Source organism: Notechis scutatus, chromosome 4 (assembly GCF_049901735.1).
Source record: "Notechis scutatus isolate UNSWTSFEM ecotype Mainland chromosome 4, rNotScu1.2, whole genome shotgun sequence".
Classification (NCBI taxonomy): Eukaryota; Metazoa; Chordata; class Lepidosauria; order Squamata; family Elapidae; genus Notechis; species Notechis scutatus.
In genome coordinates this window covers 52,240,428-52,267,708 of record NC_142012.1, presented here as the reverse complement: position 1 = coordinate 52,267,708, position 27,281 = coordinate 52,240,428, and the positions used below count along the sequence as shown (strand labels likewise).

General features: G+C 45.1%; 2 protein-coding genes across 3 annotated transcripts in view; one reads left to right on the top strand and one right to left on the bottom strand.

Moving 5' to 3' along the window:
* Positions 1-335: 335 nt before the first annotated feature.
* NOP14 (NOP14 nucleolar protein) lies at positions 336-25,252 on the bottom strand. Its single transcript, XM_087963449.1, has 18 exons — positions 25,090-25,252; positions 24,867-25,001; positions 23,796-23,937; positions 21,997-22,133; positions 21,013-21,150; positions 20,150-20,272; positions 18,568-18,699; positions 15,515-15,731; positions 14,431-14,561; positions 14,230-14,315; positions 13,002-13,137; positions 12,467-12,568; positions 11,064-11,217; positions 10,166-10,325; positions 7,907-8,057; positions 6,942-7,057; positions 5,842-5,997; positions 336-596 (listed from the first exon to the last, which is right to left on the bottom strand). Exons 1-18 carry the CDS (start codon positions 25,237-25,239, stop codon positions 503-505), a joined length of 2,460 nt encoding a protein of 819 aa, XP_087819575.1. The 5' UTR covers positions 25,240-25,252; the 3' UTR covers positions 336-502.
* A 135-nt stretch (positions 25,253-25,387) lies between these two features.
* The window catches only part of HTT (huntingtin), a 115,565-nt gene continuing 113,671 nt past the window's right edge, over positions 25,388-27,281 (top strand). Inside the window, exon 1 of one of the 2 annotated variants that reach the window (XM_087963448.1) lies at positions 25,388-25,602. In XM_087963448.1, the coding sequence (XP_087819574.1) occupies positions 25,454-25,602 (149 nt within the window). In that variant the 5' untranslated portion in view covers positions 25,388-25,453. The remainder of the gene's footprint in view (positions 25,603-27,281) is intronic. The other variant, XM_087963447.1, reaches the window with a different exon arrangement.

Here is a 27,281-nt window from a genome sequence, read left to right as displayed (position 1 = left end):
CTTGCTCTCCTTGGAATCCTTGCCACCAGATCCCTGGATCTGGTGCTCACCGGCTCTCCCTCCATGTGTAATGCTGCCCTTCTGAGTAAGCTCTGCCTTCCAGCCTTGTAATCCCACGTGCAAGTTGCGTTCTCATTGTGCCCGTGATTTCCCTTCCTGCAGCCAGCCAATCCACAGGGCTGGTGGCCCTCGGTCCCTCGAAGCTGCTGTAGCCTCTGGCCATGCGAAGAGTGGATTTTGGTTCTATCACTAGCAAGGGGGGCAAGCTCAAGACCGGCAGGCAAGTGCGCCGATTCTGAAAAAAATTAGCCACAAACGGAGGCAAAACGGTATTCAAAACATAATCAAATACATTATACAATTTTATTTAGGAACAAGAATGTATATTTTTTAATCCAGAAAAGAAAGAAAAACAACCTGTTGCCCTTATTTAAAATGATTCAAAAATGTTCCAGGAAATTCTGGAAACATTCTTGGTTCTCTTCCGAGATCCGGGAATATTTTAACGCTTTTTCCTCTTGAGTGCTTTCCAATCTCCTTCCTGCTGAGCGAGGCTTTGGAAGAGTTGCTTCACTTTTCTTTTTCTTTCAGAATCCCTGAAAAATATATAAATATATAATAAATACAGTATATAATAAATAATAAATTATATATATCAAACTGCAATCAAACTGCAAGTGAATCATTTTATATTTCCCTATATGAGAATGTAGCACACACATGCACTGTGTTATTTTTTTAGCATCTTATGACTGTCACTTTGTGGTTTGTATCTTATGATTTATGGTGATTATATTATGATCATGATTTATCAGTTTGTTGCTTTTATACACACTGAGAACGTATGCACTGGAGACAAATTCCTTCTGTGAGTTCAATCACACTTGGCCAACAAAGAATTATGTCCTGTCCTGTTTCTATCCTATCCCTATATTCTGTTCTATTCTATGCTAACTGGATACCTGGTGCTTTGCTACAAAACTATGTGGTCGGGCTTAGTTTTGGGGGAGGAAAATAAGGGGGGGAAAATTCTGCCTCTGCCTGCCAGCATCCACCGGTAGTCATCTGGCTAGCGTCCTGTCAGCGTGTGAGAGAATTGAGGGCTGTTTAGAAACTGAAAGAGTATTTGCTGTGTGAGCAAGGAGGAGACAGCAAGGAGCCTGGGCGTGGCTTAGCTCAATTGTTCTGTACTAAAGCTGCTTGGTGCTGCTGTGAAACTGAAAGTCCCCTTCTCTGCTGGTGTTTTGCATTTGGAACAGATTTCTTTCTGGGGGGGGGGGGGTAGAACTCCTTAGCATCAGAGTGTGTTAATAATAATAATATAGGAAATACTAAATGCTCTGATGGTCATTTGGAAAAATCCTTTCTTCGTGAGCACTTAGAAGCCAAGACGAAAATACGTGCCCAATTTCAAGTTTGTAGGCTTTACGGTTCTGGAGATTTTGTGATGTGTGAGTAGTATTTCACTTTTTTATACATACATACATACATACGTATTATTCTATTCTATTTTCCATTATTCTATTCTATTTCTCTGTGTGTATGTATGTGTGTGTGTGTGTATGTATACATATATATATGTATGTATGTATGTATGATGTATGTGTGTGTGTGTGTGTGTGTGTGTGTGTATATATATATATATATATATATATGGATCTTTGGTTATTCGGGTTTTCTCCCGCGTAAGATTCAAAGTATCTAGGCAACGTTTCGGCGAGGTCCCACTCGCCATCTTCAGGCTGGTGCTTTCGGCTTAGTGCCAGTGCAAGCAGTGTGTGACCGGAGCTGCCATCTCTCTATATATACAAGTGGTGGAGGATGGTGTGCTGGGCTGGTTGGCTGTGCTGCAGCCTCTTGATTGGTTGATGGAGTTGATGTTGGTATAATGGGCTGTGTAATGGCCTTTTGTTGTAGAGATATCCTGGATCTTGTGCTGTCATCTCCTGGGTCGTTAGCCTCTTGTGTTTTAACGGCTTGGGTAATGGGTTGTGTGATGGGCTTGTGAGTTCTTTTGTTGTAGTATCCTGGGTCTTGCGTTGTAATCTCCTGGGTCGTTTGTGTTTTGATCTCTTTTCGATTAGCCTCCTGTGTAGTAACAGCTTGGGTAATGGGTTGTGTGATGACCTTGTGAGATTTATTGCTGTGGTATCCTTGGTCTTGTGCTGTGATATCCTGGGTCATTTGCTGTGTTGTGACTTCTTGAGTTCTTGAGGTGTAATTTCTTGAGTTTTCTGATGTGATGTCCTGAGCGGGTGGCTGTGATGTAGCATTTTGGGTTTTTAATATGGCTTTGAGTTTGGGGTCTGGGTCTGTGTTCATTTGGCTTCGAGTTCGTGGTCGTGCCACATCTTCATGGTGGGGGTCAGTTCGCTTCATGTATGGTTCAGAGGAGTTTGAAGTGGGTAGTGATGCAGCTGCAGTACGGCTTCTGGTCTGTGGTCGTGTCTCATCTTCTGTGTGGGTGTGAGTCTGATTTTTACGTGGAAGTGTGGTGGTGGTATCTTGTGTGGCCCTCATGGGTGTGGGTCTGGTGTCATTTATCATGTTGGGTACTCGTCTGTTCATGAGGGCGGGTTTCCAAATGGCTGGTAAGCGGGAGGTGTCATCTCTTTTATTCATGCTGTGTGGGCGTTTTCTATCTCTATGGCTTCTCTGATTATTCTGCTGCTGTGGTGTTCAGTTTTGGCGATAGTTCTGGTATTTTTAAAGTCAATCTCATGTCCTGTGGCTTTGAGGTGTTGGACCAGGGAAGAGGTTGGTTCTTCTTTTTTGATTGAGTTCTTATGTTCTTCAACGCGTGCACTTATTCTTCTGTTAGTTTGTCCAATGTATGTGGTGAGGCAGGCAGTGCAGGGGATTTCATATACTCCTTGGTTTTCTAACTCGATTTTGTCTTTAGGGTTTCTTAGGATGGTGGATATTTTTCTGTTTGTGCAGAATGCTGTTTTAATGTTGTGTTTTTGGAGGATCTTGCTGATTTTGTCTGTAGTGCCTTTTATATATGGGAGGAGGGCTTTGCCGTTATCTTGTTCTCTGTCTTGGATTTTGGTTGGGGTTTCTTTTTGGATTAGGTGGGTGATCTTCTTTCTTTGAAATCCATTGGCTGTTAGTACGTTGGTGAGAGTGTTTAGTTCGGTTTTTAGGTGTTGTTCATCAGCTAAGCATTTTGTTCTGGAGATGAGTGTCTCAGCTACGGAATTGATCTGTGCTGGGTGGTGGTGTGAGAGTGCATGTAGATAGCGGTTTGTATGTGTTTTCTTTTGGTAGATGGTGTGTCCTAGGGAGCCATTGGGTTTTTGTATACCAAGACATCTAGGAAGGGAAGTTGATTGTTAGCTTCTGTTTCCATGGTGAATTGTATTTTGGGGTGTAGGCTGTTGAGGTGTGTGAGGAAGTTGTTCAGTTTTTCTTTCCCGTGTGGCCAGATTATGAAGGTGTCATCTACGTATCTGAGCCAGAGTTTGGGTTTGTGATCATATTTTTTCTAGAGCTTGTGTTTCAAAGTGTTCCATGTAGAGGTTTGCGATGACAGGTGAGAGGGGTGATCCCATGGGTGCTCCTTCTATTTGTTTGTATTTTTGTCCATTGTAGGTGAAGTATGTATTGGATAGACAGTGGTTGGTCAGATCTAGGATGTGCTTGGGGGGTTGTATTTGTTTTGGATGGCTGTCAAGGCTTCTTTTATTGGCACTTGGGTGAAGAGGGATATGACATCGAAGCTAACTAGTAGGTCGCTGGGTTGTAAGTTTTGTTTCTTTATGATCTCGATGAACTGGAATGAGTTTCTTACATGTGAGTTGATGGATTCTGCATAGGGCTGTAGTTGTTTGGCGAGAAATTTGGCTAGGTTTTGTAGAGGTGAGCCTATGGAGCTGACTATTGGTCTAAGTGGAGTTCCTTCTTTGTGTATCTTGGGGAGACCATAAAGCTTAGGGCATCTGGATGATTTCTCTCTGGGTATGATTCTTTGCTGGATTTCTTCACTGAAGGGGGAGGCTTTTATTTTGGATCTGGTGGTTTTTTCTAGGTAGGTGGTGGGGTCTGTCTTTAGGGGTTTGTATGTGGGGTCTAGGAGTAGGTTGGTTAACTTGGTTTGGTAGTCAGATGTGTTCATAACCACTGTCGCGTTGCCCTTGTCTGCTGGTAGGATTATTATGCTGGTGTCTTCTTTCAGGTTACGTAGTGCAGTTTGTTCTTCTTTGGATAAGTTGCTTTTGGGTGGTTTGCTAGTGCAGAGGATGTTGGTGATTTCGAGTCTGATTCTATTAGCCTCATCAGGGTTGGTTTTGGTCAGGCTGGTTTCAACTCCACATATGATGGTTTCTGTGGGGATGTGTTTGGGAGCAACAGCAAAGTTGAATCCTTTTGAAAGGACCTTGGTTTCGGCTTCGGTGGCTCACACCCACACAGAAGATGAGACACGACCACAGACCAGAAGCCGTACTGCAGCTGCATCACTACCCACTTCAAACTCCTCTGAACCATACATGAAGCGAACTGACCCCCACCATGAAGATGTGGCACGACCACGAACTCGAAGCCAAATGAACACAGACCCAGACTCCAAACTCAAAGCCATATTAAAAACCCAAAATGCTACATCACAGCCACCCGCTCAGGACATCACATCAGAAAACTCAAGAAATTACACCTCAAGAACTCAAGAAGTCACAACACAGCAAATGACCCAGGATATCACAGCACAAGACCAAGGATACCACAGCAATAAATCTCACAAGGTCATCACACAACCCATTACCCAAGCTGTTACTACACAGGAGGCTAATCGAAAAGAGATCAAAACACAAACGACCCAGGAGATTACAACGCAAGACCCAGGATACCACAACAAAAGAACTCACAAGCCCATCACACAACCCATTACCCAAGCCGTTAAAACACAAGAGGCTAACGACCCAGGAGATGACAGCACAAGATCCAGGATATCTCTACAACAAAAGGCCATTACACAGCCCATTATACCAACATCAACTCCATCAACCAATCAAGAGGCTGCAGCACAGCCAACCAGCCCAGCACACCATCCTCCACCACTTGTATATATAGAGAGATGGCAGCTCCGGTCACACACTGCTTGCACTGGCACTAAGCCGAAAGCACCAGCCTGAAGATGGCGAGTGGGACCTCGCCGAAACGTTGCCTAGATACTTTGAATCTTACGCGGAGAAAACCCGAATAACCAAAGATCCACATACAAATACCCATGAGAACCTCAGAAAACATATATATATATATATATATATATATATATATATATATATATATATATATATATATATATATATATATATATATATATGTGTGTGTGTGTGTATTATTCTATTCTATTTTCCATTATTCTATTCTATTTCTCTGTGTGTATGTATATATGTGTGTGGGTGGGTGTCTATATATATATATATATATATGTATGTATGTATATATATATATGTATGTATGTATGTATGTATGTATGTATGTATGAATAGATATATATAAGTATGTATATGTATATTATTCTATTATATTTTCCATTATTCTATTCTATTCTAATTTCTAATTCCCTCTCTGATGGATATGTGTGTGTGTGTGTGTGTGTATATTATTCTATTCTATTTTCCATTATTCTATTCTATTCTTTTCTAATTCTCTTCTCTACCTCTACTCTACTCCATTCCACCCTTTATTCCTCTATTCTGTACTGTCTCATCCTGTCCCATCCTACTCTATTCTGACAGACCAGCAACCATGAATCAGAAACCTCATATCTGAAATGACCAAGTCCCCCATGCCTGCGACCATCGGTATTTTCCTCCACTTTTCTCGCGAAAGGCTAACCTTTCCATGACTTCTGCAAGCTGCATTTTGGCGAGGAACTGGTTGTCTCTGCGGATCTCGCGCACGGCCCCTTTCAGTTCCCGCCGGTGCTTGTGGACGAGGCGCTGCCGTTCCTGCTCTTGCTTACTGCTCCCTTGCTTCCGTCCGAATTCCAGCCTGAGAGGAGAAAAAGCGGCTTGTCAAAATGGCGGCGCTTCCAACTCCGCTCGGGGAGGACGGGGCCACTTCCGCTGCATAGTAATTTCCAGATGAAGTGGACCTCTTGATTCGACTCCGTAGTTTTTAGGGGGAAAAGCATACGAGATGAGATACTTTTCCAGAGTATCTTAAGCTTTCGTTGCTTTTCATCTCTGAAAGTTGCACTATTTAAGTAAATTAGAGACAGAGAATTTCAGTCTTTGGATTATTATTTTTTAAAAATAAAATTGACCATAGTATTCAATGGAGTGGTGGGGTGGCCTAGAGGTGGAGCTCTCACCTCAGGAGTCTTGTGAGTTCGATCTTAGGTAGAAGCAGAAATTTCTCTCTCTGGGCACGATGACAATATATCTGATAGAAAAAACTCAGCACTGGTGATAGGAAGGGCATCCGGCCATTAAAACACTCTGCTAATTCAATTCACTTGCCCAGACTCCACTCCACAAGGGATTATGGGGTCAATAAAAGAAGATGATGATGATGATTGAATTTAAAACGGCAGATATTTCTCTCTTTGGGCACAATGAGGATATTATCTTCCGAACTCCCCTCTGGCAACAGGAAAGGCATCCAGCCATTAAAACACTCTGCTTGCTCCATTCATTTGCCCAGACTCCATCCCGCAAGGGATTATAGGGTCATCAAAAGAGGAGGGCGATGACTACAGTATTCAACGTACAACTTTGATGGTTCGAATAAATTTTCAGCAGCAGGAGGAGACACTGGATTACCGTCGATCCGTTTCTCCCTTGCATTAATCTGGATTTCAGCAGCCCCAAATCAGGACATTAAAAAAAAAAAAAACTGTCAGCCGAACTGGGCTTTTTAAATTTAAATTTTAAACATTAAATGTTACACACACTGTTTATTTCAGCGGGAGGGATCTGCTTCGAGATACTCACACCTTCACTATTTTCGGAGTGTACAGCTTCAAAGGGACTGGTTTCCTCTTGTCACAGACCAACGGGCGATATGTCCCAGGGACATCGAGTTTCTCCAGGACGCTCTGATGTAACTCCTAAATATCCCAAGAGATTTAAAAGGAGAAGCAGTCATGGAAAGATTTCATGCTGAATAAACAGGGAGTAGGGTGGAAAGGATATTGAGGTTGTTGTTTTTCCCCCCAGAGTATAGGTAATCCTCAACTTTCATTTAGTGACCGTTGGAAGTGACAATGAAAAATGTGACTTAGTGTTGTTCGCTGGCAGCCGGTGCAGATGGCAGCGGAATTGGACAGTGGGGAAGAACGGAGACCAGTCCAGGAGTCTGGAGAGGAATTGGACAAAGGTCCTGCATCTGATGCAGAGACGGGGCCAGGACCATCTGGGAGTGGGGTGCTGCCTCCGGAGCATCCAGAATCTCGCAGCAGCGAGGCAGAGGACCCAGGGGAGCCTGTTCCCAGTGCGTGTGCGCGCAGAGCTGCTGGAAGGCAAGAGCAGTTGAAACAAAAGGGGCGACTCAGGAGTAAGGCTTGGAGGTGATTGCCCCTCCCATAAGGTATAAAGGACAGGCAAAGGTAGAGAAACCTTTGCAGGAAGCAAAGTCGTTTGCTCTGTTTTGATAAAACCTGGAAGCTCTGTGTGGACTTTATACTTCGGTTAGTTTTTTACAGTTCATTTGGCACTTTAGTTATTGGCAGCAATTCAAAGGAGAGAAAGGTGGGTGCTTATATCGATGGAGGCATTAAAGGAACTTTATTCTGTTTTTGTGACTTAGTTATTTTTGTGTCACGCCCTGGGTCATCACAGACTGCAACTGAATGATTGTAATTCGAGGACTACCTGGATTCGTTGTTTCTGGTGGCTACTTTCTCTGAAGGGGGACAGGAATTCTCGGCTATTTCTCAGGGACCCAACCCCCTCCTTACCTGAAGCTGTGCGGGATACTTGGTGGCCTGAAGCACGAGCGAGGAAAGCAGCAACCGGACAGGCCCCACGATTTCACGGAAGGATGGAAGCTCCCCATAAAGAACGGCACAGCGTTGAACCAGAGCCAGAGCCAGAGCCACGCATGACAATCTGCAAAAAACAAGCAGGCAGAGGTGTGGTTGGCACAGTTGGTCTGAAGGCTGACTCTGCCCACTGCCAGCAGTTCGATCCTGACCAGCTCAAGTTCGACTCAGCCTTCCGTCCTTCCGACGTCCATAAAATGAGGACCCAGATTGTTGGGGGCAAATAGGTTGTAAATTATTTAGAGAGGGCAGTAAAGCGAAGTAGTATATAAGTGTTATTACTATTGCCCTTCCTTCCTTCGTCTCTCTCCTTCCTTTTCATTTCCTTCCTTCCTTCCTCTGTCTCTCTCTTCCTTTTCATTTCCTTCCTTCCTTCCTCTGTCTCTCTCCTTCCTTTTCATTTCCTTCCTTCCTTCCTTCATCTCTCTCCTTCCTTTTCATTTCCTTCCTTCTTCTGTGTCTCTCCTTCCTTTTCATTTCCTTCCTTCCACCTCTCTTCCTTTTCATTTCCTTCCTTCCTTCTTCTCTCTCCTTCCTTTTCATTTCCTTCCTTCTGTCTCCTTTTCATTTCCTTCCTTCCTTGTCTCTCTCCTTCCTTTTCATTTACTTCCTTCCTTCCTTCTCTCTCCTTCCTTTTCATTTACTTCATTCCTTCCTTCCGTCTCTCTCCTTCCTTTTCATTTACTTCATTCCTTCCTTCCATCTCTCTCCTTCCTTTTCATTTACTTCATTCCTTCCTTCCGTCTCTCTCCTTCCTTTTCATTTACTTCTTTCCTTCCTTCTGGTTAGAAGGCAGTATTTATTTCAGGCTAAATCTGCCGACTGCCAGAAGTTCGATCCTGGCTGGCTCAAGGTTGACTCAGCCTTCCCTCCTTCCAAGGTCGGTAAAAGGAAGACCCAGATGGTTGGGGGACAATATGGTGACTCTGTAAACCGCTTAAGAGTAAAGCACTGTGAAGTGGTATGTAAATCTAAGTGCTATTGCTAGTCCTTCCTTCCTTCTGTGGTGGTGCAGTGGTTAGAATGTAGTATTGCAGTCTGTCTCTGCCGACTGCCAGCAGTTCGATCCTGACTGGCTCAAGGTTGACTCAGCTTTCCGTCCTTCCGAGGTGGGTCAAATGAGGACCCAGATTGTTGGGGGGCAAGAGGCTGACTCTGTAAACTGCTTAGAGAGGGCTGGAAAGCACTGTAAAGTGCTATATGTCTAAGTGCTATTGCTATCTTCCTTCCTTCCCTTCCCAGTGGTTAGAATGCACATTCTTTCATGAAGATGCTCCCTTAAAATCGTGGGAGACTATCTGCCAGTAGCAGCCCCTCTTCCCCCACCCACCCCCCAAATTGCCAGGTTCATAGAGGGAGAGTCCCCATCTCCCTCCTTAGGGCAAATGGGGAGGGTCCTGACTCCTGAGACCATTGTTTACAGCTGATATTAGAAAGATTATGTTTTTATCATGTGTTTTCATAGTATGACATCCAGATTCACTTTCTGGGACAGGAGCAGCTACTATGACTATTAATCTTCTCATCCCTCCTTATCACCCATCCCCTCCTACTTGTGACTGTATGACTGAAACTTTGTCCCTTATATCCTAATGATATATATTGACTGTTTCCTAGTATGATTTGATTGCTTATCGTACCCTATGGCTATTATTAAGTGTTGTGTCTTATGATTCTTGACTCTTGATGAATGTATCTTTTCTTTTATGTACACTAAGAGCATTTGCACCAACACAAATTCCTTGTGTGTCCAATCACACTTGGCCAATAATGAATTCAATTCAATTCAATTCAATTCAATTTTATTCTATTCTTATTGTACCCTATAACTGTTATTAAGTGTTGTACCTTATGATTCTTGACGAATGTATCTTTTCTTTTATGTACACTAAGAGCATTTGCACCAACACAAATTCCTTGTATGTCCAATCACACTTGGCCAATAAAGAATTCTTTCTTTCTTTCTTTCTTTCTTTCTTTCTTTCTTTCTTTCTTTCTTTCTTTCTTTCTTTCTTTCTTTCTTCTTTCTTTCTTTCTTTCTTTCTTCTTTCTTTCTTTCTTTCTTTCTTTCTTTCTTTCTTTCTATCTATCATCTATCTATCTATCTATCTATCTATCTATCTATCTATCTATCTATCTATCTATCTATCTATCTGCTAATCAGTTACAACATACCTCAGATTATTCGTTTCTATTTTGCTTTTTCCTGTTGATCTACTTAAAAGGTGGAGTGAGATATTTTGTTTTTGCCACGTTTCACTCCCTGATTTTTCACTGACCACAAGCAGGTTTGAATGTTTTCCTAGTGACACAAAAGGAGGCAGCAAAGAATAACCTGAAAGGAAAAAAAAAACAGACACAAATGTTAGTTTTCCACTCAGAATACTTGTATGCACTCACGCAGACCTTGCTCGCTATTTTTAAAATCTATATAAATGTATCAAACATTTCCCTGTACTTAGAAGTGTAAGAAATCAAAATGAAAGATGCACAAGGAAAAAAAGGAACCAGGAGTTTATAGATACAGCCTGGTAAACACAAGAGTAAAATATTTTTATATTGAGTATTTCATATTTTTGGACAATTCTTACAAGCATGAAGATTGTTTAACTATGTTTATGAAAAGCATGTTATTTTATAGACTGGCTGCTGTTAAAATTATTCAGATATATACATACATATATATATTATATAATAAAAAAGGTCAATATAAACAAACTACTTTTAAGATGTCTGTCAAAAATTGTGATGTACATTACTGAAAAAAGTGACTTATGACCATTTCCCCCCCCCACACACACACTTATGACCATTACTGCATCCCCATGGATTCATTCAACCAAGGTGGCCAGAAAAGTCGTAAAATGAGGCAAAACTCATTCGGCACGTTTCTCTCTTAGTAGCCACATAAATCCTGGACTCAATTGTGGCCGTTAAGTCGAGGACCACACCTGTACTGTGTCTTAAGAGGGGCCTTTCAGGAGTCCTGCCAGTGGTTATGGTAGTGGCGGTGCCAGGAAAGGGTTAAAGGGGGGAGGGAGAGAAAAGAGCAGGAGGGGCGCCAGAAGTCTACCTTGAGTTTCCTTGTTAGGTATCGCCAGGTGAAGGACTCCCAGGAGAAAATTGACCAGTTCTGGGACAAATCTTTGAGCCAGGGATGTATAGTCCAGGAAGAGACAGCAGACAAACAATCCTTTCACAATGTCTTGTTCCGTTCTTACGGCGCACTACAGAAACAGCCAGAATAGAGAAACTGTGATGACCCGGGGCGTGGCACAAAGGCAACTCAGCCAGAGAATAAGTATGTGTCCCTTTTATTAGCTCCCAACTTTGCCCCCAACGACCCGGTTACTTTTTGGTCTGAGAAAAAAAAACTCTCCCAGGAATCTGCAACAGCCTTTGGGCTGCAGATATTCCAAGCCAAAATGGTGTAAACAGAAAACTTTAAATTATGACTCCAACATGGCAAAATAAGATAATTAAATATGGCAGGGCAAGATAAGGAGATAAGAAGTGAAGTAATACGGCAGTACATTCAACCAGTTGGGAGGATGCCTGGAGCTGAGATAATAGCAGCCAACACTCAGTGAACTCAGCGTTTGCTCCCAACAACCGTCCCTCACATCTGCCTCTTCTTTAAACTCCCTCCCCAGGTAAGCCTTGTGAAGGGAATCAGGGCCCTTTCCTCCCCCGTAAGCCACGCAACCCACGTTGCTCTCTTCTCCGTTCCTCCCTGAGTGCCCTACGATGAAGAGGGGGTGGGCCTGGGTCTTCCTCCGAACTCCTTCTCCCTTGTTCTACCTCTCCCCTGCTCTGCCCAGCCAGACTTTGCCCTTCCCCAGTTTCTTCCACAGCCAACGGAGCCACACTCCCACTCCCTGAGGGTTGTTCATCTTTCTCCTCTGATTCAGACATGACAAAAACTTAAGGGACATGTAAACTCCAGGAGCTTGAACTACACCAGAATTCCTGATGGTTACTCATCCCAGGGCATCCCATGTAGCAGGACAGCTGAGGGGCAGCTGGCTGCAACTCTCCCCTTACTCCCCACCCTTGTGGCATAGGCCTTGAAGCCAGATGTGACCACACAGGGGGCAGGTGAAGGAGACAAAAAAGGTCAGCTGGGGGTTATAGGTAAATATGAGCCCAATGGCAAGGGCTGAATTTTGACCACATGACCAGGTTTCTTTAAGGTTGTTTGGCTTGGGCTTGCTGGGTTTTTATTCTTTGCTGATAGTGCTTTTTAAATTGTGTTGTTAACTGCCTCCAAAATTGTGTTTGTGAGATTGGCCACGACACCAATTCATTTAATTAGTCAATAAATACATTCGGAAAATGGGAGGATTGGATGAGCAACCCAGAAGGTATCAACAGTTAGGGTTTGCCACATAAAAGCATTAACGAATGTAAGTTCATTTTCATCTTTAAGCGAACGTTTTTGGTCAGGAAAAAACAAAGTGGTGAAAAAGAACCCACCTTTGTAAGTAGCTGGCTCATGTAAACCAACGATGGGGTTACTACCGGATGCCAGAAATCAGAAGTCGGAAAAAGAATGGTAATAATTTTCAAATACAGGAGCTGAAAAAAAATATAATGGTTGTCCACCATGATTAACGCAATTCCTTCTATGTTTAAAATAATCTTAGGATTTACTTTTGTGCCATATGTTGCCCTGGGATCATTGGAGGACAAGAGCCCAGATCAATGCTGTGCAGGTAGTCCTTAACTTATGACAAGAAGAAGGAGAAGGAGGGGGAAGGGGAGGGGGAGAAGAAAAGGAGGAGGAGGAGGAGGAGAAGAGGGAGAGGAAGAAGAGGAAGAGAAAGAAGAGAAGATGAAGAAGGAGAAGGGGAGAAGAAAAGAAGAAGAAGAAGAAGAAGAAGAAGAAGAAGAAGAAGAAGAAGAAGAAGAAGAAGAAGAAGAAGAAGAAGAAGAAGAAGAAGAAGAAGAAGAAGAAGAAGAAGAAGAAGAAGAAGAGGGAGAGGAGGAAGAGGAGCAAGAAGAGACAGACCATGTCCAACTCCGGGAATGTTAGCAGGCCATTTCTTTCTGCAATCTCTTCCATGCTGTGTGTGGCCTCTTGAAGGAGAAGCTTCATATGATCGCCGGCCGCTTTAGGAAACATCTGGCAAAGCTCGAAGAGGACGCTGTGAATCCGGAGATGATCAAAGTCAAGGTCGGATTGCGCTTATCTTTAACAGCAGCATCTCGATGTGACGTCGAGATACAGCTGGACACGCACATGTCGGAAACAAATATTCGCTGAGCACAAAATCGATCGGCTTTTAAATCAAGGCACTAAGAACTGAGCTCTGGATAAATTCAGACATCAGAAATTGCCTCTCAGTAAAAGAATCCTAACTATATTATATCTGATTAAAAGCTCAACAACACTTTAACCATTTGTATCCTTACTTTCTTCATCGGTCTAGTTTCAAGGTACTAGACACAGGCACCCCATCTCTGTGAAAATCTGTGATAACCCGGGGCATGACACAAAAATAACAAAGTCACAAAAGTAGAATAAATTCCCTTGAATGCCTCCAACTTGGCCCCCAATGTCCAATTATCCTCAGCTGGACATCAAACTCTTCCAAAATCAGTTTATGAAGGAAAGAAATGCAGTCCGAACCCAAAGTAAAGATAATTAGAAATAAAAAAAAACAACACAAACCACATTGAAGTAATTAGCACGGCAGGCCAGGGTGATAAATTGCAGACTTCCACAAGATAACGCAGCACCCACAGTTGGGAGGACCCCAAAACCCAGATAAGCCTCGACAAAGATAATGCACGCTTTACTTCCAGCAAGGAGCTGTGTGCAAACGCCCCACTTATATCCTATTCTCCCAGCTGCAACTAATGAAAGGGACCAGGGCCTTTTTCTCTCCCATAAGCCATGTTGCTCCCTTCTCCGTTCCTCCCTGCATGTCTTAGGATGAACAGGGGGTGGGCCTGGGTCTTCCTCTGAATGCCCAGCCAGACTGTGCCCTTCCCCCGTTTCTTCCACAGCCACTGGAGCCACACTCCCACTCCCTGTCAGCTGTTCAATCTCCCCCTCAGAATCAGACTCCAACAAGGGCATGACATTCTGGGGGCTGAAGTCCACAAGTCTTAAAGTTGGTAAGTTTGGGGACTCCTGATTTAAAGAAATAAAAATACTTTTCTTTCTACTTGGAAACCGTTACTGGAGAGATTTTGAATTCAGCTTGGCACAATCCAACAGGTGCTGTACTCACACGACCAGCTCATCAATGGTTTTCAGTCTTGGCTGCCCCTCACGACTCAACTCTCCAATGTACTCCACGAGGAACCCGAATAGTTTCTGTGGGATGTAATTTTTTTTAATGTTACTAACAAGTTGAGGTCCCTGGACATAGCCTTTTGTTTCCACACCAAATGCCCTCCTGATGATTTACACACGACGGCAAATAACTCACCTCTAGCTTTGCTTTGTTCCCTATGGCGAGGCTGGGATGGTTCGTTTTCCGGATTCTCGCTATGATGTCCATTTGTTCTTCCGTGGTTCTTCCCAACAGTAAAGCCTGAAGCTGCTCGTACGATTCAGGCGCTATTCAAACGATGGAAAAAAAAAATATCGGGGGGAATTTGAGAAGTGATTTCAGAGAGTAGTTTAAAATGGCCATCTGGGTTAAAACATGGAACACGCACTAACTCGAATACGATGAGAAATACCCACGGGAAAGCAGCTCCGTTTCTATCACTGCTTGGGAAACAAAAAATTGTACTTTGTGTATTTAGGTCAGGGATCTTCAAACTTGACAGCTTAAAGACTTGTGGACTTCCAACTCGCCCTTCTGGTTTTTTTTTCACAGACTGAGTTGGGGCTGTGGAAGAAAGTCTGTTGCCCTTCACTTGGGGTTGCTGTTCCTCTCCCAGTTTTAAGGTTGTGTTTCAAAATTTGTTTTGTACCACGTTTCCCGGAAAATAAGACCCTATGTTATTTTTATTTTGCCACAAAAAAGGCACCAGGTCTTATTTTGGGGTGATGCCACCCGCTGACTAACCTCACTTGTATGCGTCGCCCCCCACCCCCTTTCGCTGTCAGGAACTGCCTTCAGGAACTTCTTCTGGGGTTGGCAAGGCTTTCCGGAAGGCCTCGGCAGCCGATAAGAGCGCTCAGGATCGATCCAGAGCTTTGTTCTCAGCTCCAGAGGAAAGCCTTGCGAGCCTTGTTGGCTGCAGAAGAAATGGGCCAGCGAGGCAGGTGTCAGGGTGTGTGAGGCCTGGCTACAACTGTCCAGAGGTAAGTAGTAGGGCAGCTCCACCCCCCCACATCTTAATTTTTACCCGTCTACTCTGGAGTGAGCGGGATTGTAATTAGGGCTTATTTTGGGGTAGGGTTTATACTGGGCGCATGGGTAAAAATCAAGCTAGGTCTTACTTTCGGGATTGGTGATATTTTCAGGGGGAAAAGGATATTATTTGTAGAGCTGTGGATTTGACATTCCCAGAGGCTTCTGATGAGGGCAGCAAAAATAAAAATCATTATATTTTTTTTACCAGCAAACAAATACGGCAACTCCAGCTGGGCAGCCTCTTTATCTCTGCGGGAGTTTGGTTTCTTGATTTTCTTTTGGCTTTTTGAAAACCTCTTTCCCAGGACCGTCTCTTCGTCAGCGTCACCTTCGGACGGATCGTTAATGCTTTCAGTGTCAGATTCTTCTTCGCTTTCTTTATTCTCACTGTCCTCCTCTCCATCTTCACCATCCACGTCATTCTAGGAAGCAACAGAGATTGATTAGATAGCCTGGGTTTTAAAACAGATCAATTACTAATCAAACAAAGTTTGCTCTACTGGGGGGGATCCTAGGTACACCTAGCAGTGGTGGGATTCAATTTTTTTTTTACTACCGGTTCTATGGGCGTGGCTTGGTGGGTGCAGCATGGCTTGGTGGGCGTGGCAGGGGAAGGATACTGCAAAATCTCCCATTTCCTCCCCACTCCACTAACCTGCTTTCCAGCTCCGTTCTCCCGTGCAGGGCAATCAGAGAAGACCCAGCCAATCAGCTGGGACTCAATGGGAAGCAGAGAATGGAAGGGGGCGGGGCCAGTCAGAGGTGGCATTTGCCGGTTCTCTGAACTATTCAAACTTTCCGCTACCGGTTCTCCTGAACTGGTCAAAACCGGCTGAATGCCACCTCTGATGCCTAGCAGAGGTGGGCGGCACATACTTTTAACAACTGGTTCGCAGAAACTGTGAGCACACATGCACACACACACGCCATCTTCACCTTGCGTGGCAGCAAACCTAAGGGAATTTCCTGCGCGCAGCAGCCAGGGTGAGTAGATTGGGCAAGGCATGGAAAGCAGCTGGGCTGTGAAGGCGGAGTGCACAAGTAAAAAGTTGATAGGATGGGATGGCGCCTGGGCGGGCCCAACCGGTAGTCGTAACTAATGGTGACACCTAGCCAGCGAGAGGAAAGCAGGCCTGATCCATTAGAGCTACAGTCCCCAATCTTTTTTGCACCAGGGACCTGTTTCATGGAAAATAATTTTTCCATGGCCTAGGGTTGGGTGGGGAATGGTTTTGCGCACAGTCAGAGTATATTCATGAACTGGAATAGAGCTTGGTAACAAGGTCAGCCAATGAATAGGCATAGCAACTAAGTCAGCCAGTGTGGACTGTTTTGGAAATTGAAACTAGAATTAGCCTAGGCTGGAAACTGAAACTAAAAGTAGCCTAGGCGTGGCACTATGTTAAGCTCTGCAGCTCTGAAGCTATGTTGAGCTCAGAGTCTGTCTATTGAAAATGAAACTGCTTCTCTCCTCTGCTGTGTATAATGCTTGCTGCTGAAGTTACTTGCAACATGCTTCTGTTTGAGTTTGCTCCATTTTGGAGAAATCTACAACTGGTATTGTAAAATCTACTTATTATGTTTATAAAGATGTTAAATGAAGCATCAGCCATCCGTGTTTATTTTTCGGGCACTGAATTAACGCTGCAAAACTCTAATTCGCACAAACTTCATTCTGTACATGTGCAGATTAAGCTTTGCTCGCTCGCCTACCAGGTGTGTGAGCCAGTTCTTAGCAGGTCATGGACCGGTACTGGTCTGTGAATCCGGGGTTCGAGAGCTGGTGATCGATTCTACCCAACTGTGCACAATCCAGAGAAGGCACTTTTTCTCAAGAGCGCATTTGTGTGTTACAACAACTACTACTGTCTGCAGGCATGATATTCTGCTCTGAAAAAAAAATCGGGGCCAGCCAAAAGAGACCCCCCGCCATGCACCCAGGGAGTGCCCACTGCTTTCCCTCGCCAGGGCCACCGCCCGGGCTCCGCTCAGGTATCCGGCTGGGGCTGTCAGGAATTGCTACCGCCGGCGCAGCTCCACGCGGCTCCAGTCCCGCGTTGCCTCGTGAGGGAAAGGCAAAACCAGGAGCCGCTGCTGCCGTTGCAAAGCGCCGGCGCGGCTCTTCCTTTTTGCCTTTCCCTTCCTGAGGCAACGCGGGACTGGAGCCGCGCCAGCAACTCCTGACTTGGGGCCTCCGAGGGGAGGGGAAGGAGGAGAAGAAGGGGGGGGAAGGGGGGGGATTCCCAAAAAAATCGGAATTCCGATTTTAATCGGAAGAATATCATGCCTGTGTCTGGATTCCCTGTGGCTGGAAATTCGGGGATTTGGCAGCTTAAAACCTTGGAAGGAGACATGGTATGGAGCTGAAACCAGATGGGATGCCTGATCCAACTTATCTGCAAAGTGGAAGGGTGGGAGGAAAGGCTGTGATGCAGCAACAAGAAAGCAGGATCCCTAACCCCCTTAAGGAGACTCCTTAGGAAAACCGACCAGCCTCCAGATTAAGAGCAATAGCACTTTGACTTATATACTGCTTCACAGTCCTAAGTGGTAAACAAAGCCAGCATCTTGTCCCCAACAATCTGGGTTCTCATTTTCCCGAACTTGGAAGGATAGAAGGCTGAGTCAATCTTGAGCCGGTCAGGATCGAACTGCTGGCAGTGGGCAGAGTTAGTCCTGCAATATTGCATTGTAATCACTGGGAAGGAAGGAAGGAAGGAAGGAAGGAAGGAAGGAAGGAAGGAAGGAAGGAAGGAGCTAGCAATAGCACTTAGACTTATATACCACTTTACAATGTTTTACAGCCCTCTCTAAGCAGTTTACAGAGTCAGCCTCTTGCCCCCAACAAACTTGGTGGCCATTTGACTGACCTGGGAAGGATGGAAGGCTGAGTCAACTTTGAGCCGGTCAGGATCAAACTGCTGGCAACAAGCAGAGTTAGCCTGCAGTAGTGCATTCTAACTACAGTGCCACCACAGCTCTTGCCAATGTTAAACTGGGCTTCTGCAATTTGCCCTGATCATTCGGGGAAGGGCACAATCTTTTGTGCCAGGAGGCTGGGAGTTCGATTCTAGGGACAGATATTTCTCTCTCTGGGCACACTAAAAATATATCTACTGAATAAAACTCTGCATTGGCGACAGGAAGACATCCAGCCAGTAAATGCTGAGCTTCATTCAGTTGGTCAGACTCCATCCCACAAGGGATTATGAGGTAATATAAAAAAAAAAAAAAAGAGGACAGTAAAAGGATGCATACACCATAGGACAGCAAGGGCCGGTCGTCTTTGGTCAGGAGAAATCCATCTGCCAAATCGTCAGCTGATAGGTGCTTCGGTTTTTTGCTGCTCTCCTTTCGTTCCTCTCCTTTCATTCGACGTAAGCGGTCAGCCTGCATGGGAAAGAGATCCCAGGAAATCTGGTCAGCCCTCCTAAGTGGTGGGATCACAATGGGGCGGAGCCACGAGGAAGACTCCTCAGGTGGTGGCCATCTGGAAAATCCCTTGAAAATGTAAATGCTACAAATGCTCTTTTTAGGCACATACCTGTTGATTCCCAACATGGATCTTTATCAAATACAACACTGTGAGTAATTTAACTGTAGCATAATTCAATTAAGGAAAAAAGGGTTTTTTTCCCCATAGTTTTTCATTTTTTTTAATCCTGCTTTTTAGCCACTTCAAATGCCAGTTTGGGTTTCAGTTCTGTCACTTGGGCTCAATATGAATAAATTAGTGTCTAAATGGAAGAGGGATGGATCCAGAATGGGGGATGAAATTGTCAGAGTATTCATGAACTGGCAGAGACATGGTTAACAAAGTCAGCCAATGGGAGCTGAATTGGGGGCTGAGAGTCTGGGCGTGGCTTAGCTCAGGGCTCTCAATTCTGAAAGTGAAACTAGTAAATCTGTTCTGAGATCCTGAGTTGCTATTTTGACTATGTTTTGCTATGTTCCATTGGAAGAAACTACTGATATTGTAAACTTTGTCAGGATTCCAGCAGTTACCCCAATTAAATCATGAGTCTCGAGCCAAACTTCCAACTTCAAAAGGATTTATTGAGAGTTAACATGCCGGCACTGCCTGGGTGTAACCGACTCTGAGGCACATAATTCATTGTCACCCTTGACCCTGGTCTCCCCCCACCCCCTGGGTGTATTGTAATTCATATTCTCCCAATGGGACACATCCATAGCCAAGAGTCATACTACTCTCCAGTTAGAATTTTGCATGGCAGAAACTTCAGTCACCTAGTTACTATCTCTGAAAACATTTATGGAATGCACTTTTGGTTTGCAAGCTGCCGCACTGCTCCCCACTCCCTTTTTGTTGGCAACTCTAAAAAGACCAGAGAAATATTTTATGAGTTGACAAACTTTACTTCAATATGGTATTATGTATATAAAGAAGTTAATGGTCCTGTTGAATCAGTCACCTGTGTGTTTTCTGGACTTGAACTTGCTGCAAATTCTCACAGAAATCCTAGGCAGCCAAACTACTCACACCACTCCGTAATGGAAAGCAACCAATCAGACTGACTCAAACCCTGGAGAAGAGCCAGTTTTCAAGACTCCTTTGAAGCCAAGTGACATGGCCTTCTTACCTGCAAATAACACAAGACTGCCAAAGGCAGCTGTGGCTGTTGAACAAGTTTTAGCTGTTCTCAGCCTGCCCAGACTAACAAACAACCATTACTGATTACCCTGTTTTTTTCCTTTGATGAACAGGACAACCCTACATTAGTAGTGCAGAACTAATGCTATGCAGACCAAAAAAAAAAATAGGCCTAAATAGTTGTTGAAAGAGCATCAAGATTAAGTAAACCACAAGTATATATTATACCTCTAACTGCTGGAGTTTCTCTTGCTCTTCTTTTGCCAGTTCTTCTTCAGTTTTCATCCTATCCGAGGGTTGCGTCTTCATTTCAAAGCCGAGCTCTCTAACCAGCACATCATATTCATCGGGCTGCAAAAATTCAACAAACGTGCAATCATTGTAGCGCTTGGCTGTGTCAAACAAACTTTGGTGAGCAGAAAATAAAAACTCTGCAATTCATTCACTCAAAACCTTTTCCTCCTGTTAAACATGGTAAATGTTTGATTCTAGCAATACATTTAGTATTTCCCCCACTTTAGATATCACGTATCTTTTTTGTAATGTGGTGACCAAAACTGGATGCAGTATTCCAGGTATGGCCTTACTAAGGACTTATAAAGCAGTACTGATGATTCTGATTCTATGCCTCTATTTATAAACCAAGGACTATATTAGGTTTTTTGGCTGCTACTGCACACCGGTGGTTCATATTAAAGTGACCTTCCACTAGAACTCCAACAGTAACTTTCAGAGTTACTGTTTTTGAGCTGATAAAAAGAAACATCTCTTTTAGTCCCTTTATAGTCGAAAAAGAGAAACATCTCCCAATTAATATTCCCCAAATAATTAGGAAACAGGGGGTGGATGTCATTACCTAGATTAGAAATGACCCATGTATATGAATTGACATAAATGTAACAAACTGTACTTAGAACACAAAATTGTTGTATAAAACAGAACAACTTCTAAGAGTCTTTCCACAGGGAAGTTCCTTGTCACTGAAGATGGTGAAGAAATGACTGAGTTTTTCCAGGATGTTTAGCAAAAAGCACACCTACTTGCAAATAGTTTTGTTTCTAAAATAGGGCGACTCAGATAAACAAGCTCACCTTGGGTTTTTCTTCAACTTGACTTGGTGTCTCTGACTTGGAAGACCTCTGCAACAAGAGGGCTTGGATCTCTTTCCAATCGTTGTTAAGCTTTTCTGTAAGTTCCAGAGTACTTTCCCTTTGAGCCTGTCGCTCTTTCTTTAAAAAGAAAAGGGGGGGGAGGATGATCATATTATTGCTATCCTATACAATAGGTGCCTAATCTGAATGCTCTTTTTTTGTATTCAAACAAGAAGTAGAGAATTCAAAAGAAAAGCAAACAATTACAAATTTGTATGCAAATATCCTCTATAATATTTCACCCCCAAAACCTGCTTGAAATCAACACACCCTAAGAAACCGATTCAAGACTTAGGGATAACTGTAGCTAAGGATTTTTTACATCCATCCCTTTTGTTCTATCAAAACATATGCCTTAGAAAATATCAACAGCAAACAGCAAGATCCCGCTTCTTCTGACAGATTAAGAGAAAGTGAATATCTAAGGCCTTAGTTGAGCAATGCATTCTGTAAAATTTAAAAAAAAATAGTTCACTTTGGTTTACATATATCTGTGCATTGCTTACTCCACCATAGTGCTCAGTTGAAAAGTATTGGGTTAGATGACAATAATTTTATCTGACTCAAAGATATTAGAGCCTCCGTTTTGTCTTTTTTTTTCTATTTATATTATCATTTTTATTTATAATATAAAATACAAAAATGCAAATTCAAACTATAGGAAAAATAGGGAAAGGAAAAGGGTAGAAAAGGGAAAAAGAAAAAGCATTGACTTTTGACTCCCTTTGATGAAGCAGAATAAGACAGTAACATCAAACCTCAAATTTTTTACTTTGATATTAAGGACTTCCTTGACAGTGATGGACATATAATGTCAAAGCAGCTACTGCGCATTCCAAGCAGGGGAATTATACCTTTTAGTTTTATAGAAAAAAGAATGTACTGATTTCAACTTCAGAGCATTTCAAGTTTAGGATAGGTTACCTTTTCCAATTTGGATTTTGCTATCAGCTCTTCAACGAGTTCCTTCCGTGACTTGGGATTTTGACCACCTTCATTCTGCTGTTCTGTGGGTTTTTTCTTAGAAAGGAGTCCTCCAAAATGAGAAGCAGTTAATTCCTCTGGAAATGCAAGATTTTGAATTGATCAGGATGTAAATAAATCCCGAGAACTCAGCATGTTAAAATCCCTAATGTTGCTTTAGCATCGTTAATAATTTACCAGAGCAAAATGGAAGGAGAGCATGACTAAGCATGAGAGCAGAACTAGAAAGATTACTGAAAGTTTTGAAACTATCAATTTATAAATTAAAACAGAATACTAGTAAGTTACACACCATACATTAGTCTTCTGTAACTGCTTCTACAGCACTTCATAATTTCATGTACAAGAGTTGTAGAGATCTTATTAAATCAGAGTTGCATGTTATAAAGCAGGGGTTGCCAACCTTTTGGACCTCAGGGACCACCAAACTTGTAATTTTAAATCCCGTGGACCACTAGCATGAATTTTGACTGACGGTGGCTTGCTGACGTTTTCCCAGGGTCTCTACAGAAAGCAGCAGAGACCCTGTGAAAATCCTCAAAAAAGTCTGCAGGAAAATTCCCCACCCTGTTTTCCTACCCATCGATCGTTCTTTATTTGGGATCACAGGATACCGTCTCCAGCTCCGTTCTCAGGGGGAGAGAGAGAGAGAGATTTTGGCTTCATGCAAGGAAAGCAGCAGAAGCCTTTCTTTCTCTCCCCCAAACTCCACCAGAAATGATTCTTTGTGAGTCTTGTCATGCTGCCACAGCCTCTTGGAGCAGGAGGCCTTGCAGGGTCCCAAAGACTAATTTCTGGCGGAGTTTGAGGGAGAGAAAGACAGACTTTTGCTGCTTTCCTTGCGTGCAGCCAAAAGCAGAAGAAAGCGGAAAGAGGCAGCCTGGTGGCCAGGCCAGGCACGTGGGGCAAGTTCCCCCCTCTGCCTTTTCCTCCCTCCCCTACCTCGTGTTGTTCGCAATGCAAGCGACGGATTAATTGCTTTGGGGGATGCTTTGGGGGTGACATTTCTCTGCGGACCACCAAAGTTTTCTCGTGGATCACCAGTGGTCCCTGGCCCACCGTTTGTCTGTGATGACCGAGAGTGGGATACAAAATAAAAAAAAAGTCCCAAAAACAGATGAAGCCCCTTTTATTCCTTCACTTTGCTTCCAAGCTCCAAATATCCTTCACTGGAAACAAAAACCTCCCCCACAAGCAGTTACGAAAAGGAGGAAATGCTATTTAAACTAAAAATGCTTATAAATTATAAAGAGTAAAAACAACACAAACCACACTGAAGCAATTAAGGGAACCAGGCAAGATAAGGGCTTGAAGATGCCCACAGATATCCGAACACACAATGGGAAGGACGCCAAACTAAGAGAGGAACAACAGAGTAGAGATATTTCCACGCTTTGTTTCCAGCACTGGCCCATACGCATGTCCGCCCTCTTATCCAGTTGTCACAGCTGCAGCCCATGAAGAGGATCAAAGCCCCCGTAGACCACACCATTCCCGTCTCTCCCTTATCCACTCCTCCCTTCGTGTCCTAGGATGGAGAGGGGGTGGGCCTGGGTCTTCCTCTGACTGCCCAGCCGGCCTCTGCCCTTCCCCAGCCTCCTCCCCAGCCTCTGCAGCCACACTTCCACTCCCTGTCAGCTGTTCCCCCTCTCTCTCTCTGAGTCAGTCTCCAACAGGGGCATGACAGGCGACCACTGATATAAAAAATATACAATCCACTTCAATTATTTTTTCCCCACCTGACAACATTCCTTTTTCTTCAGCATCGCTGTCACTATCGACAATGTCGTTCAGTTTCTCAATGTCTGCTAGAGAATGACCGTAGTGAGTTAAGTCTTCTTCTTCATTGAGATTGTATACGTTTTTGTTTCCAAAGGCTTTCTGGAATGCAAACCAAAGGTTATGAACGAGGGGTGCTCGTTGGGCTGAAAAGATTCCTTATTGATGAAGCTTCTGCAAAATTTATTTTCATCACGACTTTGAATTTCCGTGGAACTGGGGCCGCTGTTGGCTAGATTCGAGCCACAGCAGGGAGATATTGAGGGATTCATTTGTATCCAAAACCCCTAAATAACATCCATTAATACATTTTCAAATTAAGCTTGTGATGGGCTAAAAGAAAGCCAGGTCATGGCACACACTTCCAAGTAAATCAGAAAGCCTGTAATTGTGGAGTCTGTCTGGCAAGAACAAAGAATCCTTATCCACAGGAAATATGCATGTGTAAATCTTGTAAGGATCTTCGCTAATTGGAAAGCTGATAAAAGTTAGCCAACTTGCAGACCTCAGCTAAAAGTTAGGCCTGCAGCAAATCAAATGTGTATTAGATAACTCCGAGGGCATTCATTAGCCAAGACTTGGGAATAGGGACAGATAGAGACCAATAGAACAAATAGTAGAATTATTACTAAAATGTTTATTAGATGATATTTCTTATCTCGCTTTGTCCCACCTTCTCCTTTAGTGAAAATGTATAAAACTTACTCAATCCTTTGTTCTGGGCTCTTGGCATTTTGACCAGGAGCCTTTTTCCTTGGAGTACTCCAATGAAAAGCAACCAGAAAACCTGCCCCTCATGTCTGGCGTCCATCATTGCCTTCGGCACCAGGCTCAGACCCGAATTGGGGACAATACTTGGGCTGCTTATTTCACATTAAAACACAGTCCAAATGATGGGAGCTCCATCACTGGAGGATTTTAAAAAGAGACCGGACAGCTCCTTGTCTGAAATGGCGTGGGGAGAGTTGGACTAGAAGACCTCCAGGGTTCCCTTCCCATTCAAGGGTTCCCCAGGGCCGCCGGTTGGTTACCTGCCGCTCCAAGGCGAACCTCCGCTCGGCCTTCTCCTCCGCGCTCATCCCGCCATCGTATTCGCCGAAGCGCCGGTCCCTGAAGACGCCGCACTTCTCCCGCTGCTGGAACTCCTTCTGCAGGCTCCGCTGGCGCTGAGGCAAGGCAGGAGGGGGGAATGAATTGAGTCCGGCCATTCCTGCCGGCCCCCACACCCGGTATGAGATCCCTCCCTCCGCTTACCTTGGCGTGGGCCCGGGAGCGCGCCACGCCCGGCAGCCCCACCGCGTGCCGAACCCGACGACCCAAGACGGGGAACTTTTCCCGGTTCACCTTCACCTCGAAGGGGTTCTTCGAGCAGGCCGCGGCCGCCGCCGGTCCCCGCCGCGCCATCTTGCCCCGTCGCGCTGGGGGCGCCCCGTGATGACGTCGTCGGAGATTCCTTCCCCTCCCCTCCTCCAACGAGGAACCCCCGGAGAAGGAGAGGCCCCGCCCCTAAAGGCGGGGCTTCCTCCCGCTGGAAGGGCTCCCATCACGCGCCTCGGGGAGGCGGGGCCCAGGGTTGGGCCTGCGGAGGAAGAGCCCCGCCCCCTTCCCGCGCTCCGCCATGGAGAAGCTGATGCGGGCCTTCGAGGCGCTGCGTTCCTTCCAGCAGCAGCAGCTGCTGCCGCCGCCACCGCCGCCGCCGCCGCCGCCACCGGCTACACAGCCCAGCCCCGCCGCCGGCCCTGCGCCCGAGGAGCCGCCCGCCCGCCCGTGAGTGGGGAGCCCCAGACGCCCCCTGGGGCCTGACCAGAGGGAGGGGAGGGCAGCAAGTCGGGGGTGTCCCGGGAAGAGCCCCCCTGGGCCAGAGGCAGGCCCGGGGCCCCGCCTGTCCTCCCCCCACCCCAGGCAGGGCTAATCCTATAGACGGGAGGGCTTAGATCCCCCCAGCTGCCCCCCAGAAGGAGGGGGCTCAGACCTGGGTGCCCCCCAGGCAAGGCTAATCTCCAAGGAGGGAGGCTTCAGATCCCCCCAGCTGCCCCCCAAGGAGGGGTTCAGACCTGGCTACCCTCCCCACCAGCAGTGCTAATCCCCTAGAAGGGGTGCTCAGACCTGGCTGCCCCCCACAGGGCTAATCCCCAAGGAGAGGGGGGCTCAGATCCCCCAGCTGCCCCCCAGAAGTAGGGTACTCAGACCCCACTTGCTGCCCCCAGGTAGGGCTAATCCCCTAGGAGGAGAGCTCGGAGCCCCCGATTGCCCTCCCAGGCAGGATTAATTCCATAGGGGGCTCACATACACACCCCGTCTGCCTCCTTCCCACCAGCCAGGGCTAATTCCCTAGGAGGAGGGTGCTCAGACCTGGCTGCCCCCCCATGCAGGGCTAATCCCCAAGGAGGGGTCTCAGACCCTCCCAGCTGCCCCCCACAAGGAAGGTGCTCAGACCTCCCCCAGGCTGCCCCCCCTGCCCGACAGGGCTAATCCCCTAAGAGGGGGGGGGCTCAGACTCCAGTCCCCCACAGGTCCTTTCCCCTTGAGTTGGAGGTTGGATGTGCCTCCAAGACCTGCTTGTCTGTCCCAAGCTGTGAGCTCCTTGATATGAGAAGAGTAACGATTGACAGTCTGACCCCAAGGAAGGGCTTCTTTGTGTGCATCCAAATCGTGGCTAGTTCAGGAGATGACGGTTATTGACAAGCTGGCTATCCCGCAAAATGTATTCCCCCTTAATCGGCTGGTAGATTTAAAGGCTACAGCTATGGATAAGTGTAGGTTGATTTCCAAGCTAAATCCAATTTTAGGCAACTGTTTTAAGAAAGGATTAAAGTCTTTGATTATTTCAAATTTTCCATAATGTCCTGTTTCATTTCCTCCCCCCTCCTCCTCCCTCCCCCCTCTCCTCCTCCTCCCTCTTCCCATCTTCCACCTTCTTCTATATGTATATAAAAGTGAAATACCACTCACACATCATCACAAAATCTCCAGAACCGTAAAGCCTTCAAACTTGACATTTGGCAGGTTTGCTCCTCTTGGCTTCTAGGGGCTCACTAAGAAAGGATTTTTCGAAGTGACCATCAGAGCATTAGTGTTTCCTATATTATTATTATTAACATGCTGTGATGCTAAGTAGTTCTACTCCCCCTCCCCACCTGAAAAAAGAAATCTCTTCCAAATGCAAAACACAAGCAGAGGAGAGGAGTTTCAGTTTCACAGCACCAAGCAGCTTTAGTACAGAACAGTTGAGCTAAGCCACACCCAGGCTCCTTGCTGTCTCCTTGCTCACACAGCAAATACTGCTTCAGTTTCCAAGCAGCCCTCAACTCTCTCACCCACTGACAGGACGCTAGCCCGATGAATACCGATGGATGCTGGTAGGCAGAGGTAGAATTCCCCCCCCCTTATTTTTCTCCCCAAAAAACTAAGCCCGACCACATAGTTTCGTAGCGAAGCATAAATAT

What these genes read in the sequence shown, in the direction of transcription:
- NOP14 (XM_087963449.1), bottom strand. Translation starts at nt 25,239, where the DNA reads ATGGCGCGGCGGGGACCGGCGGCGGCCGCGGCCTGCTCGAAGAACCCC. An exon ending in ACCATTGATGAGCTGGTCGT is followed by an intron (nt 13,138 to 14,229) that starts GTGAGTACAGCA and finishes CCGGATTCACAG; the next exon opens with CGTCCTCTTCGAGCTTTGCC. An exon ending in ATAGAAACGAATAATCTGAG is followed by an intron (nt 8,058 to 10,165) that starts GTATGTTGTAAC and finishes TGTTTTTTGCAG; the next exon opens with ATTGTCATGCGTGGCTCTGG.